The 14,776-nt window shown below is 35.2% G+C and overlaps 2 protein-coding genes across 2 annotated transcripts; one reads left to right on the forward strand and one right to left on the reverse strand.

Moving 5' to 3' along the window:
* Positions 1-1,007: 1,007 nt before the first annotated feature.
* On the forward strand, positions 1,008-1,364 carry LOC141590081 (auxin-responsive protein SAUR32-like). The gene has a single exon (XM_074410693.1). The coding sequence runs from the start codon at positions 1,008-1,010 to the stop codon at positions 1,362-1,364; it is 357 nt and encodes a 118-aa protein (XP_074266794.1).
* A 1,420-nt stretch (positions 1,365-2,784) lies between these two features.
* LOC141592154 (thylakoid lumenal 15.0 kDa protein 2, chloroplastic) lies at positions 2,785-11,123 on the reverse strand. Its single transcript, XM_074412736.1, has 6 exons — positions 10,775-11,123; positions 5,576-5,679; positions 4,622-4,712; positions 3,958-4,026; positions 3,774-3,883; positions 2,785-3,091 (listed from the first exon to the last, which is right to left on the reverse strand). Exons 1-6 carry the CDS (start codon positions 10,947-10,949, stop codon positions 2,990-2,992), a joined length of 651 nt encoding a protein of 216 aa, XP_074268837.1. The 5' UTR covers positions 10,950-11,123; the 3' UTR covers positions 2,785-2,989.
* Between the last annotated feature and the right edge of the window lie 3,653 nt (positions 11,124-14,776).

Raw genomic sequence — 14,776 nt, forward strand, 5'->3', positions numbered from 1 at the left:
AAAAAACATAGACAAAATACATACTACCGTTAGTTAAATAATTGGTAATAATACATGTTGATATTAATATCCTTTTTACAAACAAACAAATTATCGGAATTCGCACAAATTTATCTAAACTTAAATATAACGAAATTAGTATTTTTTCGGAATATAATTAAAACAGCGAACAGACTTGCTCATTCGCTTCACTCATGAGCCAGTTGCGAATAATTTTGTTGAGCATAATCTGTTTACTCAAAATATATAAAACATGTACTCCCTCCAAGTCACAATAAACCTCTCATTTCATTTTGGCACAAAAATTAAGGAAACATACTACCACACCATATAATTAAATTTGGACCACACAAATACACTACCCACCATACAATTAAATTTGGACCACACAAACACTTCCCAAAAAAGGAAATAGGGAGGTTATTGTGAATAAACGAAAAAGGAAATAGGGAGGTTTATTGTGAATTGGAGGGAGTACATACAGTTCAAAAAAGTGAATCTCAGATGAAATGTGGCATACTCACTATTAGTTCTAAAATATTTGATGTCGACCAGAAATCAGTAAAAGTCGACGAAAGTAAAAATTCATGAGTACTCGATATAAGGGAGAACGAAAGAGCAATGCATGAGTGCAGAGTGGTGTAATAAGTAGAACCTACAGCCTACAGGATAGATACCGCGTTATTTAATAGATCAGACTACCTAGCAAGTAATTAGTAGGAGTAATATATTAGTATGTCAGGAATAATAACATTCCACTAAATTAATGAAAATAATTACATTATATAAAATCCTATGCAATTATCCCACATACAGGACCCTCTTGGAACCTTCATTCTCACATTAACTTCCTCCATTCTCCAACACTATATATAAATCCCTCCATACTATTTTCCAAAACCCCCCATTCAAATATTAACAATTATTCACAATTCACAATTTATAAAATATACTGAGTAAAAATATATCGTAAATTCAGAAAAGAAAAGAAAAGCAGAAACATTATTATGGCAGGAAGAAAGAGTTTGTTGAAGTTCAAGAGATGTATAGTGAAGCTCAGAAGGTGCATGCAACTGTTACAACCCATCAGACCAGTATTGAGCGATGATGATGAAATCGACACAAGGCTTATGGGAGAGGGATTGGTCCCCAAAGGGCATTTTGCGGTTTTAGCAGGAAATGGGGAGGAAGACCAGAAGCGATTTGTGGTTGACTTGAGGTATCTTAGAAGCCCTGGAATAGTGAAGTTGCTAAAGGAGGCTGAGGAAGAGTATGGGTTTCAGCAGGAAGGTGCATTGGTTGTGCCCTGCAGACCTGAAGAACTACGAAAGATACTCGGAAACACTAGTAGTATATACAATTAATACAAACTCAGAATTGTTTATGGGATTTTCCTGATTTAGCATTAGCAATTTATTTGTGTAAGATACCACATTCTTTTTAGATCAGTTATCCTAAGCAAGAAACATTCTTTTTTAAAGTTGCATTGCTAGTTGGGATCAAAAATACAGCTACTTGTTCAATGTTTTAGTTCATGCTGGTTTAGATTTCATGTTTCTTTTAATTCAAATGGAATATGATTCACTAAATTGCATAAAATTCTATAGGGTGGGTAAACGGGTCGAGCAAACAGGTTACAGACTTATGCTAAGGTAATTTCAGAAGATCCAAGTCATAAACTGATTTTTGTTATTGACCATCCATCCAAAAATAGACGTCAAACTCGAGAGTAAAGCTCTGCCTTCTGACTTATGCTAAGGATGAAGGATCACATAACCACAGCAGTTAGAACTGCCAAACCAGCTTCAAGAATAAGCAGGCCAGTTTTATATCAACTCAAGAGTAAAGCTCTGCCTTCTGATTAAGAAATGGGACTGAAAAACTAGGTCACAAAAAAGACGACGACAATCACAACAACAATTAACTATTACTCCTAGATAAGTACTGCGGCGTTAGAGGACTTGCTGCAACAGGAACTATTCCAGTACTAAGTGATTCTTTTGAAGGTTAAGACTCTTTTATCGAAAATAATTCGGCGTGAAATCAGTCACATGAAACAACTTCCGCTATACCCCAACTGTAGTAATAAACACAACTAAAACTAACCAAGTGGTGTTAGTCCAGTGGTAGCTGGGTTAAACCTTGAAGCTTGCAGAAATGCAGGAGTTGAGAGGTCCCAGGTTCGACGACTACCAGCTGGGGCGATGATTACTTGGCCACTGCAGCCCCTGAAGGGGTGGCTTACATGGTCCATGTGATGGTGCGGGAATGCATGGGCCCGGGGGGACTCAACCCCCTCGTCATCAAAAAAAAAAAAAAAAAAAAAAAAAAACTAAGGCAAATATGATAAAAAGAATTCTAACATTTACTATATATATCTTCCGAAAATTAATTTCGATTTAGGGTTTTAACAACAATAGCCCGACTTTTGTAGATGTCTCACCTAAATGACGCAAACATCTCCGGTTTCTCAGTGTGACAAGAGAGTGTCTGATTTGGGCATGAAAATTCACCACCAAGTCCACCAAAAATGCATGATAAGGAGACAACTTAGGTTATGGTTTTCGAATCCAATTTCAGAACTAGCTTCAATTCAGGAATTAGATTTTGGCAAGGTTTAGCCCCAATTTGGTGGCATGTATGTGGATATTGTTTCTAATTTCAGCGGTTGCGGGTCACTGGATACTTCAATTTTACTGGTCACTGACCAATGCTGCCAAATTTTGCTCCGGCATTAATATGCTAAATTTTGCTGGCAAGTTTTGATGCAACACGTGGAAGATATTGGAAACGTTAGATTATTTGAACATATGAACAATGTTGGGAAAAAAATCTTATCGTCAGTGTCAGATAATGGTGTACCATACGATGGTAAATTATTTGAACATATGAACAAGATTGTCAGCTATATTTGATTTGAATAGGTGTAAATGCTTAATATACTCTCCGTGTAATATACATAATGTCTCGTACAAGGGAATGTCCAAGATCAATAACTTTCTTTTACCTCTGAGCAATTGTTTGGACCAATCGGCTCTTTTAAGCAATAAGATATAGCATTCACTGCTGCTTCTACAGAAGCATCTTCTCCCTGTCAAACAAACACAAAACTCATCAAGTAAGCTATGTCACTCCCACAGATTTAAAGTATAGAAAAGAAAGTAAATTAACTTGCACACTTCATTTCAAGGAAGTGCCCATGGGTCATGTACTCCCTCTCTCTCACAATAAGGCTCTCTCCAATAACGTTCATCGGTCCCACCATTTCCCCTCACATTATGGTGTGGCTGATGAACCTCATTTTGAGATAGAATAATTGACTGTCGAGTGTTTGACACAAGGTTTGCAGTGCTTAGTCTATAAAAGTACACTTAGGCGCAAGGATGAGTGGGTCTCTAACCAAAAATCCCCATGACGCTTTATCCAAGCATTTCCCATATTATTTGTTCAAGTTCCTACATTTGTCCATTTATCCCTAATTTTTAGTTCTATACCATTTACACCTCTATCCCAAATAGGGGTATTGTTGAATAAAACTGGATTTGGAAAAATACACACTGTAAAATTAGTGCCCCTTGTGTGCATAGGCACGCGCCTAGCGTCTCATGCCACAAGCGCTCCTTGCCTTAATGCACCTTGCATCTTCTGAAAATGAGACGCAGGGCAAGAAGAAGAATCCGAGTAATATAAGTCAGTCATAATGCATTTATGCCATTAGCACAAAGTTCAATCTTCTATGAAGTCAAATGATTCAATCCGTAAGGGGTACTAACCTTCTCTTTCCAGTAAAAAATGTTTCCATATTTTCCAGCCAAATGACTCCAGAAACTACGTGGTACTTCAAGATCAACTTGAGCACCCACATTGAAATTCAAAATGTTCCCTGTACAATAAAATCAGATGAATATCAATAAAATCTAAGCAATGGGGGTGGTTTCCCATTGTCAATTATCTTACCGAACGTTGGATCAGCAACAAAAACGATGGTTCTGTCGTCCACCTGCCAAAAATCTTTAATTGCCAACCCTGCAAGGAAAAGACCTTATACCTTAGGTTTAAAACGCACAAGGAGCACCAAAACAGCAATGTCCCCTGGTGGTGAGGTGTAAGGCTTGATGTGTGCGCCTCATGCACACGACTACACGAGGCCGACCATTTTTAAAACCAAATTTGTATTTTATAATGGAAATACTGGGCAACAATACCCGTTTCAAACTTTAAATAGGGTGACCATGTATGATAAGGATAATATGGTTGAGAGAAGGGAAAATAATAGTACTAGAAGGGAATAAAATGGAGTTTGTGTTTTCCACTTTGGGCATAAGGTGCACCTAAGGCTGCTAGCTTAGTAGGTACGACATTGAAGGATGGTACTCATGACATTGGTCCGAAGCACTATATTTGCCTGTGTGAATCCTTTAATAAAATCTAGAGATAAGAAAAGAGACTAAGGCAGCGCGTGGCTAGTGTCTCACTGAGTCTTGCCAGATGCGCACTTTTTGAAACTAAGCCCTATACTTATAAAACAACATTCGTAACATTTGGGAAGATAACCCTCTACTAAAACATAAATAGAAGAGAAAGAGAGGGAGGGGGGCAAAGGGTCGACTGTTGTTGATACCTGGTGTATCAGGATAATTCTGCGCTAATATTCTCAACTTGAATCCGGTATCTCTCTCTAAATCAGCAATTGCCTCTGCAAGTCTCTTTTCCTGACACAGTCATAACATGCTTACAACATTACTTCATCCATCCCAAATTTATTGTCCCCGTTTTACTTAGGTGGTCAACCAATGTAAATTTCGACCATTATTGGTCCAAATATATGTATAGCTACAAGGCAAAATTTCTCAAGTCTGATTTATTCTTTTTTCATGTTACTATTCTTAAAAAGTTGTCATAATTGTATGTCGTTAGAAATACCAGTCCAAGCCAACATTTTTTTGCCAACAAAGTCAAATTGGAGCAATATAAATGGGATAGGCAGAGTAATGCTTTTTTTCTGGTTTCAACACCTAGATATGACTTGCTACATGTACAAATTAATGCCCCTGACCTGTTTCTCGGGATTAGCAAGCTCCAAACAAGGCAGCCGTTTACTACAACACTAGTGAAAAGAGCAAGTTGGATAAAAAGGTTTGAATAAAGAATCCAAGTAGCTATCCAAAAATCTTTGAGCAAACTCAGCCAAGGAATGATGTACATTAGAAATTCCAGGAAGGAGCCTCATCATTCATACAAGGTATTTTTTCAAAAAGAAAAAAAAAATCATGCAGGTATATCACCACTTTGTGAAGATATTCGAAGGTTACCGCCATAGTTTGAGGCGGCGCAGCCACAATTATCATGAGACGACCTAGCATGTGGTCCGATCACTTTTTAAAACAATATAACACCAGGACCAAGTAATGTCAATTGGATGGCATTGCGAATGCATGATGTCTGGCAAGTCTATCCTATATGAAAAGTGAAAACCTCTTCATGTTGGACACTAATATCATAGGCTGTTACAGTGGTCCCCGTCCCTACATAGCTACATGTTATAGCTCGATGAAGTAGGAGACAGAGAACCTACCTGTCCAGGAGAGAGAAAGCCAGCAACATCGATGACTGTAGTAAATTCTTTAGGAAGCAATTCTGGCTTGTTGACGCCTGTCTTGGCTTCAGCATATCCAACTCCTGCGTGGTTAAATATTTTCTTGAATTTCAGCAGAAAGAAGTATCCATAACTTTTAATTCATTGAGAAAACTATGTTGGCAAGCCGCATTAACTTGGCCACCCAATACGGTGTTCAATTATTATCTAAGCACAACCCCAAATAACATGCCCATTACTTCAGTACTTTCATAGTTTTATTTAGAAAATAATTAATACGGAGTATTTAATTTCAATAACATGTATAGGAGAGTTGAATTCTAAGAAAAATATGGAGGGCCTTCTTAAGCTCCAAAACGCAATCATAACAAAAATTTTACCTCATACATATGGGTCCCTACTCCCTAGAGCCTAGACGTCATCTATGCAAATCTCATAACAATTTGTGATCTTAACGTTTCACACACAGCATGCTCATTGAACAGTCATCATTCATAAAGCTTAAGCAGAAAAGGGATCGCAAGTAGCATACATATTATGACAGACAGACAGACTGATTATCTATGGAAGAATTCCTTACACACTTGTATCTTACTAAATTCTCACAGCCCTTAATGACCAAAGAACCAAAGGTTCATCTAGAGAGGCCTTGCTATTATACATTGCACTTTTATATAACTACGTTGTAGTTTTGTAATCCTACTCTGGAGACAAAACTTGTTCATTCTGTAGTATGTTCAAACCTGCCGATGCCAAAGGGAATTTCTTACATGGATGATTGTGCATCTAAAGTCTAAACTACAACCTTGGTATTAAATTGCAGTATCTGTTGCACATTTTAGTTGGTTATATAATGTGGCAGCATGGACAACGATTTGGTTTAGTTTACCTAGCTTTGTTTTGTTGGCGCTTCAATTCTAGTATTGGTGACGCGTTGGCCTTTTATAGGCTGTATTATATCAGCCAACTACTGGCCATATTGGTGAAACATCAGCATGAACAGCGAAACATTGATATTTCGTAGAATATCAGAAAAATTGATGTTATAGTTGGCCAATATATGATATCTAGACTAAAAAATGTTGCCTAGAACAAAGTATAAACATACACATGGTATGCATTGACAGGATGAAATTAAAAAAATTCCTAGGAAACTTTCATAAAAGAGACCCTAAAGTCAGTGAGAAGCTGAATCCTCAGAAATATACGGAAACTAAGCCAACAATAAATTACTTGGCAATGACAAAGCCCCAACAATAAAGTCACTGCTAGCTTCCGGCTTTCAGGTCAAACAAATATTGGTAGGTTCAAGATCTGCTGGAAGTCTTAATAGTCCCTATCAAAGACATAGATGATGCCTAAGCAAAGAGTACAAAAGGAAGTTGGAATCCACGGAAATCAGACCCCTGCGCCCCAAAAAAACAATTGATAGATTTTATAAATCCAGCAACAAGCGCTCGACTAAGCTACAATTTAACCCACTGGCCACTAAGTCGGTTTCAAATACTTGAATTCTTTCTCACCAAATCTAACCGAGGGAATTCCAGCAAAAAAAAAAAAAAATTAACATGGCAGCACATTTTGATGCATATCTCTTGCCAGAAATAAAGACCTAACTAACAACAGTATGTTCCCTTTTAAAAAAGAAGGTTGTTACCAAACATAGGTTCTGAAGAAGTTGAGTCAAATGTGTCGTACTTTGTTTTATATGTTCAAAAGGCTCCTAATGCAAATTACAGATACTCTGGACAGAAATATCTACTGTGAGTATATATTTCATCGTTTTCTGACAATTAAGAGTCGGCTGAAAAACCAAGCTAATATAATACTCCGAACCCTTTTAGACAAAGCAGCACCACGCTTCATCTAGTATTACTGTAATCAGTGATGATGTTTTTATAAAATCACATAAGAGTAGAAGTACTCTGGATCATTTCTCCATCTTTTGAACTTCTATTTAATGCAGACGGAATGAGATTGTACTCCTAGTCACTTTGTCAACGCCTTCTCTACAGCAGCTAATATCTCGTAACTAACATGTTGTACCATTGTATCCCTTCGTGGACGTGCAGCACGTATTACACTATCCTATGCTTGAGGGGAACTCCAACATACTTGCAATCTACACCATGAAAACATAAGTTCCTAAATGTGGTAAGAAGCAAACACTTTCTGAGAGGAGGGGGGGCTAGCGCTGGCTAGCAGGAGCACTCACCCCTGTTGGACATCAAAAATTTTGATATATTTAGTTAAAAATTTCCTCTTTTTTCCTATTTTATATTTATATTATGATACTACTACTTTACCCCAGTTGAGATTTTCAACCCTCCCCCACCCCCACCCGAACTTCAAATCCTGGTTCCGCAACTGGATACAACCTAGATAACATGACCAACCCCCCAAAATTCCCTTTCAACTTGAAGTGTAGATGATCAAGTTCTCTCGTTACCTTGTACTAGAAATGTTTTTATTTTGGGACTAAGGGACAGAATTCGAACTCTAGATCTCTTGGTCTCTCTTACTATGATACTATATGCACGAACTATCTCAATCAAAGTTTTGATCTAGTGTTCTTTTTTTTTTTTTTTTTGGGAAAATGTAAGATTACATTGAAGTTCAAAACAATCCGATTACAATTTGAGCAAAACAAAGACTAGAAGATGACTTTTTATAGTCCATCCATCCTTCTCTTTGTCATGCTACATCTACTCACAACCTTACAACATCTCAGCCTCTCCCTTACATGGTTTTGAATAAAGTTACACACAATTTCAGGCCTAGCTAGTACACCTTCACACCTGCTCTTGTTTCTACATGTCCATATCTGGTACATTAGACTACCAATGACAATCGCAATAACTTGTTTCTTCAGCAAAGACTGCTGCCTGAGTCAAATCCACCAGGTAATGACATCGTGATCAGGTACCTGCACCCCCATCCGCCCAGCCAGGGAGTGCAGACATTTAGCACTGTATATACACCTGAAAAAACAGGTGCATATGGTCTTCTTCCATTAATCCACACAGAAAACACAGGTTAGTTGGCACAATTCCCATTTTCACCAACCTGTCTTGAGTCAGTAACCTCTGTTGACCAATTAACCATCCAAAAAATCTGTGCTTAGGAATCAACAGATTGTTTTTCACCCATGGATACCAGGTAACTTTTGTAGCTGCAGGTGCCAGCCAAGAGTAACCAATTTTGACACTATACTGATCTAACCCATTGACAGAAAACAGAAAAGGTTTCAGAGTATTTTTTGCTTGACAGATCTTCCTCCGTGCCCACCTAGAGGAAAGACCTGATTCATAATCCTGCCATAAGGTATGTATATGGCATGAACCCACTTAACCCACAAGCGGTCAGCCTTACTCTCAATCCACCAAACATACTTACCTATGGAAGCAACATTCCAAAGATAAAGATGTTTAAGTCCCAAACCACCATGCTTTTTTGACCTACATATCTTATCCCAAGCCACTAGAGCAGGGCTCTCCTTTGCCTCCTGCCCATGGCACAGAAACCTCCTACATAGTGCATCAGTCTTATTAATGACAGCGTTTGGTAAGATAAAAATTCTAGCCCAGTAGGAATGCAGATTATGAAGACTGATTTGATCAACACCAGATGACCAGCATAAGAAAGCTTCCTTGATCTAGTGGTTGAGGACCCTTAAACTATGTTACTTCGACTCTTCTGAATGCCTCGTGTACCCGTGTCCCACTAGACGTCCGGAGAAAGGTATGGCACTTGGACAATTATATTTTAAGCCACAATGTGCATTTTTTCATAAAAATCGCTGAGTCTAACACTTGAACGCACCCATGTCCAATACTTCTAAACAAGTTTGAGTAATATAGAAGCCTAATCAACGATTTACATTATGATATCTCTTCCAAATTTAAAAAAAAATATCGTATTAACAGCAGCCACATTACCCCAATGTTGTAAAGGCTCCCAGCAAAGGGTTCACACTCACGGTTGTCACATTATTTCTCTGGTATCAAATATCCGCCATTATGCGTCATGCGACATATCAACTGTTACGTAACGATTTTCAACTTTCCGTGATTTACAAAGGATTGCCAAAAATAGCCGATAATTTGGCCATACGGCTAAGATTTGACTGTCACAACCAAAATTTGAGTGAGACTCGGCTAATAAAGCTCATACTAAGCCGATACGGCTTATATGACCTATATAAAAAAGACGAAATAAACTGTGATTAAAAAAAACATACTGAACGCGACACGCAACTGTGATTTGCAATCGTTACCCCCCCTCAAATGGTCCAATGGTCAAAAACATAGATCACATTTCATCCTTTCAGAAAATATTGGTCACTTTCAATTCACTAAGGGCATATCAGCAACATTGGATTATTTTATTTTTTTTTCTTACTAATTTACTATTTATATGGGATATTATATTTGACAAATTTTGAGGAAAAGGGACAAGGGAATGAGAGGAGTATATTGTGTTTATTCTTAATGGTAAGTTTGGGAACCTAGAATTAGAATTGAATTCTGGAATGAGATGTGTTAAGCGTTTGACAACCCTTGGAATTTGTATTTGTAATTTGACTCAATTCCTTATCAATTCCAACCTAGCTAAAATTTGGTACTCTCAAATTCCTAACATATGGTAGTCATTCCAATCCATCACTATTTGATCACGTTTTTTTGTGATGCAAATTTCATCGCAATATTTTATTTATGATATTTTTGTCCAATAGCAAAATTCCCAATCATTTGAAAGATGTAGTGCATCGAAATGAATGGAGGGAATAGCATTATGGCAATAAGGTGAAGCAATTTGATTACAGGTCATCTAAAACAGCGTGTTAGTGTTGAATAAAAAGGTGATGCTGCACTAGACCATATAGCCCTGTCAATTCAAGCGGGCGCCTTTGAGACATTGGGGGTGATGCGCCTTTGAGACATTGGAGGTGATGCGGTTACTAATGTAAAGTAGTATGTGAAGGATAACATTGCCCTAACAGCCAAACAAACTGTCTCTAGCAGAGTCATACACAACATAAACATCAATTTTCAGAACTGAATTCTAGGAAAAATTACATGACAAAAAGACATGAATACACATCATCAAGTAATCAAACATCAAATAACAGCTGAACAGAAAAGATGAATTAAAGTATAAAAGAAGAAAAAGAATTACCAGTAGAGGAGGAGAGTGCGAGAGCGAGTGAAGTGGAGAGAGCAAGGCCCATGGATTTGGACCCGACTTGAGAAACCCAGTTTCGGAAGTGGGTTAGTTTGGGAATTTTAGAGCAAGTAGTTGGAGTAGCTATTCGAGCATGGATGGGCAATGAGAAGAGATGCCGGGTTGCCATGGTTATACGGATACTTTGTCAAATCTCAATGGAGATGGACAGGCAACTAGGCAGTGGGGGAACACACGAGAAGTAGGATAAGAGACCATCACCCTATTCACAATCGACATGGTGACTTGGCGAGTCTTGCGAACATTCGGGAGTTATTACTGCTACCTCATAAAATTCACGGGCTGAACAAATTGATCCATATTGAGAACCAGGGTTACTTTAGGTAGGGCTCAAAAAAAAAATTCAATTATTCAAATCGATCTTAATTCGAATGTTTGGATCGGATATCTAATCCGAAATATTTGATTTTGATTGGATATGGTATTAGAATTACATTTAGATATCCGTTTTGATCCGAAAGTATAGTTTTCTACTTCCTCTATAACTCTACTAGATTTTGTGCCCGTGCGTCGCACGGGTTTCAAATTTGTCTTTCCTCTAATTTTTATGGACCTTTCAATATCATTTTAAATGATACGTAACAGTTGTGTTTCAATTACTCAAATAAGGTACTTTGTACCGTTTTCCCAAATTTTCGAAATCTATATAATAACATAAAAAGCCTAGATTGAGTAGTTAATAGAATGACACGTGGCGCGCAACATTTACATCTTAGATCAATTATTTATTTTTTATTTTAAAAAAAAGGAAAATTAGAAAATGAAAAGGCAAGATAGTAACCAATAGACTAATTACTCATCTTATTTAAACACTTTCATTTATCATGTATTATTCCACTTAATAATCATAATTTAGTGCTAATCTGTTTATCTACCTTTATGAAAACATTTCACCTATAAAAGAAAATAAATTAATGAAAAAGTTTGTTTATTTTCAGCAAATTATTTTATTTGATTTATTTTTCAACAATTTTCATATCTTTACTTCGTGGTGTGTATGAATCAAATGGACAAGAAATGAAGAGATAAGAGAGAAGTAGAGAAAAGTGAAGAATTCGACAAGCATTTGTATTATATTGTTTGTTTTAGCATTGTCGAATGTATATAAAGATACTTGAGATCGTCGACAATTGAATATAATCATCAGCGAATGGTGGTCAAACTTTGGTGAAGGAAATCATCAGTGAATTACTGACGGAAAAAGGCTGTTACTGACGGATTTTGCCCGTCAGTAACCCGCGTTTTCGTAGTAATATAACTTGACTAAATTGTAAATTTACTTTTTTTTTAATCTCTTTTCAATAGTGATAGATTGTTTTGATGATGTTTTTAATATATTCATCATTGTTAGTGTGTAATAAATTTATTAAGATTGATATTAACAGCAAATTAAGAATATGACTAGTGCAAGTTGGTGTAAATATAGTATTCTCTATATATGTAATTAAGTTGGTTAGATATGGGTAAATCTATTTTTTTTTATGATTTGAATACTAATGAGATGACATAGGATACATTTGATTTTGTTGTCTTATTGTTGCTTTGATGATAAGATGACAAAAGTACATTATATATATCGATTTGCGATAATTTGTTTATATTAATTCTCTTAGTATAATTACTTACATTTTATCCCAAAACAACATAATACTAATGAGTAGAATATCGTTTTTTACTTTTAATTTTCAATGTGAGAATGGATGTTTTATCCATTTAACCACCTTATTTAAATTATTTTTATTTGATTAAACGTTACAATAGTTAAGAGAAAATGAGTGAAGAATATTTTAAGTCTTAAATATCATCATTATTTCCAAACTAAAAAAAAGAGGTATATAAATTATGTTTAATACTACTTATTATTTTTTTAATTAATACGGAGTATCGTCATTTTAATAAAGTTGACTAACAAAAATATCAAATTTGACGTTGAACAAAAATGGTATCATTTGATTACAAAAATAATGAGAATGAGAATAGCAAAATAATAGGTTACAATAATAATAAAAAAAAAACAATACAAAAGAATGACGTAAAATCGTAAATAACTGAATATCAAGCTACTACAAAAAGTAGTAAAAAAAATTTATGCCAACAAATTAATGAAAAGTTAGAGCTTAACTCTTACACTTTCACAATAGGTTATCTCCTATTGAATAAACCACACCCTATCCTTTCAATTTCCCTATCATAATATTGCAATAGTTAGAACCCTACACAAATGCTTTGCGTGTCTTTCCATCTTTCCTAACTTTTAATTCTTTCATTAATTTGCCATAAATTCAAATTCATCATCCTCTTTAAAAGCTCAATCTTTTACTTTTATAAAATATGAGTATATTAGTATGAGATATCGTAGAAAGTCTCATACGTCAACTTTATTTTTGTTATCGATTAATAGAAATGACTTATTTTCTAGCTCAGTAAAACATACCTAAAATATGAACGGCTAAAATAATTATAGAGATAGACCACAAATGAAAAATGGAACAATCATAAAAAAAACTAAAGGGAAAATGCATGAACAATCCTTAAACCGAACTCGTGAATTTCACGGGTCACAAAACTAGTTAAATTTTAAACTAAATAACTATGTCAAACAATAACACATGGGATTCGCATGATTTTCTCATATATCGTAAAACTAAGACTCATGCTTGTTTACTTGCACATAGTCTTATAACTTGGACTCTGTTGGTCTGACACTTAGAATTTTTTTTTTTTGTTTTTTTACTATCAAATCAATTTTTAATTTCTACTTTTCTATGCCAAATAATAAAAGAGATAATAAAAGATCCCGTAGTTACTGTGTAAGACAGTCCCATAATGAAAAAACATAACCTATTTATTAGTAATAGGAAAATGAGATAGCGCCACCGGGTGGTACTCAAATTCGGTGCCACCGATGGCGTTTTGGTAAATAAATAGCAATTTTATTCCTTCTTTCTGAAATTTGAATTTCAATTTGTAAAAGATATATAAGGGCATTAATGGAATTGAAATTACTTCCATGGCTTCATGCTTGTGAAAGTCGGCCGCATATATTAATCAATATATATATATATATATATATATATATATATATATATATATATATATATATATATATATATATATATATATATATATATATAAGAGGCTTTTTTCAGACAATTCTAGAGTCTCCAACTTTTGTAAAACACCTATATAGTTTAAATATTAATATGTACGAAAAGATATAAATTTGGCCAAACAGATAATGCAGAAGATATAATAATTATATTATAATTAGTCACAACTGATAAAAGATCTATTTTCCATAATAAATTAAAGATAATATATAGATAAGATTAAGAAAAAAGTGTTTGTGTTTCATTGAATATCAACACAAGTTTTCATTTGTGTTAACGTCAGTAAACCCTTAGAAATGTTTCGATCGCTGACCAACACAAGTTTTCCGATAAACAATATAGCCAGAGCATTAGATTTATGCTCATATCAAACATCAAATGGGTTAGTTGAATCGGATGAAGGGGAAGGAATTAGATGAAAATTACTTTGGAGTCCCTCCGTCGTCGTTGTATAGTTCGACAATTTGATTGGTTTTCCTTTGCTTTTCTTTTTGGGATGATCGACATATTTAATTTAAGGGAGATTTAATGTTGTATCCTGAATGCTATTAATTATTTAATTCGGTTGATTTTGCAGGATGTATCTGAATCTTACAAAGGAACAAAGTATATCTACCGATCTACGTCAAAAGTTCGACACATATGGAAAATTTTAGATTTTTAATCTTGACACATATGGAAAATTTTAGATTTTAAATTTGTTTTTTTTTTCCAATATAGTGTAGTATTACTATTTACCCTGCATATCTACGTGAAAAGTTCGATACATATGGAAAACTTTAGATTATTAATTTTTTTTTTCAATATAATTTAGCATTACTATTTC

Source organism: Silene latifolia, chromosome 7, assembly GCF_048544455.1.
Source record: "Silene latifolia isolate original U9 population chromosome 7, ASM4854445v1, whole genome shotgun sequence".
In the NCBI taxonomy this organism is placed as follows: Eukaryota; Viridiplantae; Streptophyta; class Magnoliopsida; order Caryophyllales; family Caryophyllaceae; genus Silene; species Silene latifolia.

What these genes read in the sequence shown, in the direction of transcription:
- LOC141590081 (XM_074410693.1), top strand. Translation starts at nt 1,008, where the DNA reads ATGGCAGGAAGAAAGAGTTTGTTGAAGTTCAAGAGATGTATAGTGAAG.
- LOC141592154 (XM_074412736.1), bottom strand. Translation starts at nt 10,949, where the DNA reads ATGGCAACCCGGCATCTCTTCTCATTGCCCATCCATGCTCGAATAGCT. An exon ending in GCTTTCTCTCTCCTGGACAG is followed by an intron (nt 4,713 to 5,575) that starts GTAGGTTCTCTG and finishes TGACTGTGTCAG; the next exon opens with GAAAAGAGACTTGCAGAGGC. An exon ending in TTTTTTACTGGAAAGAGAAG is followed by an intron (nt 3,092 to 3,773) that starts GTTAGTACCCCT and finishes TTTGTTTGACAG; the next exon opens with GGAGAAGATGCTTCTGTAGA.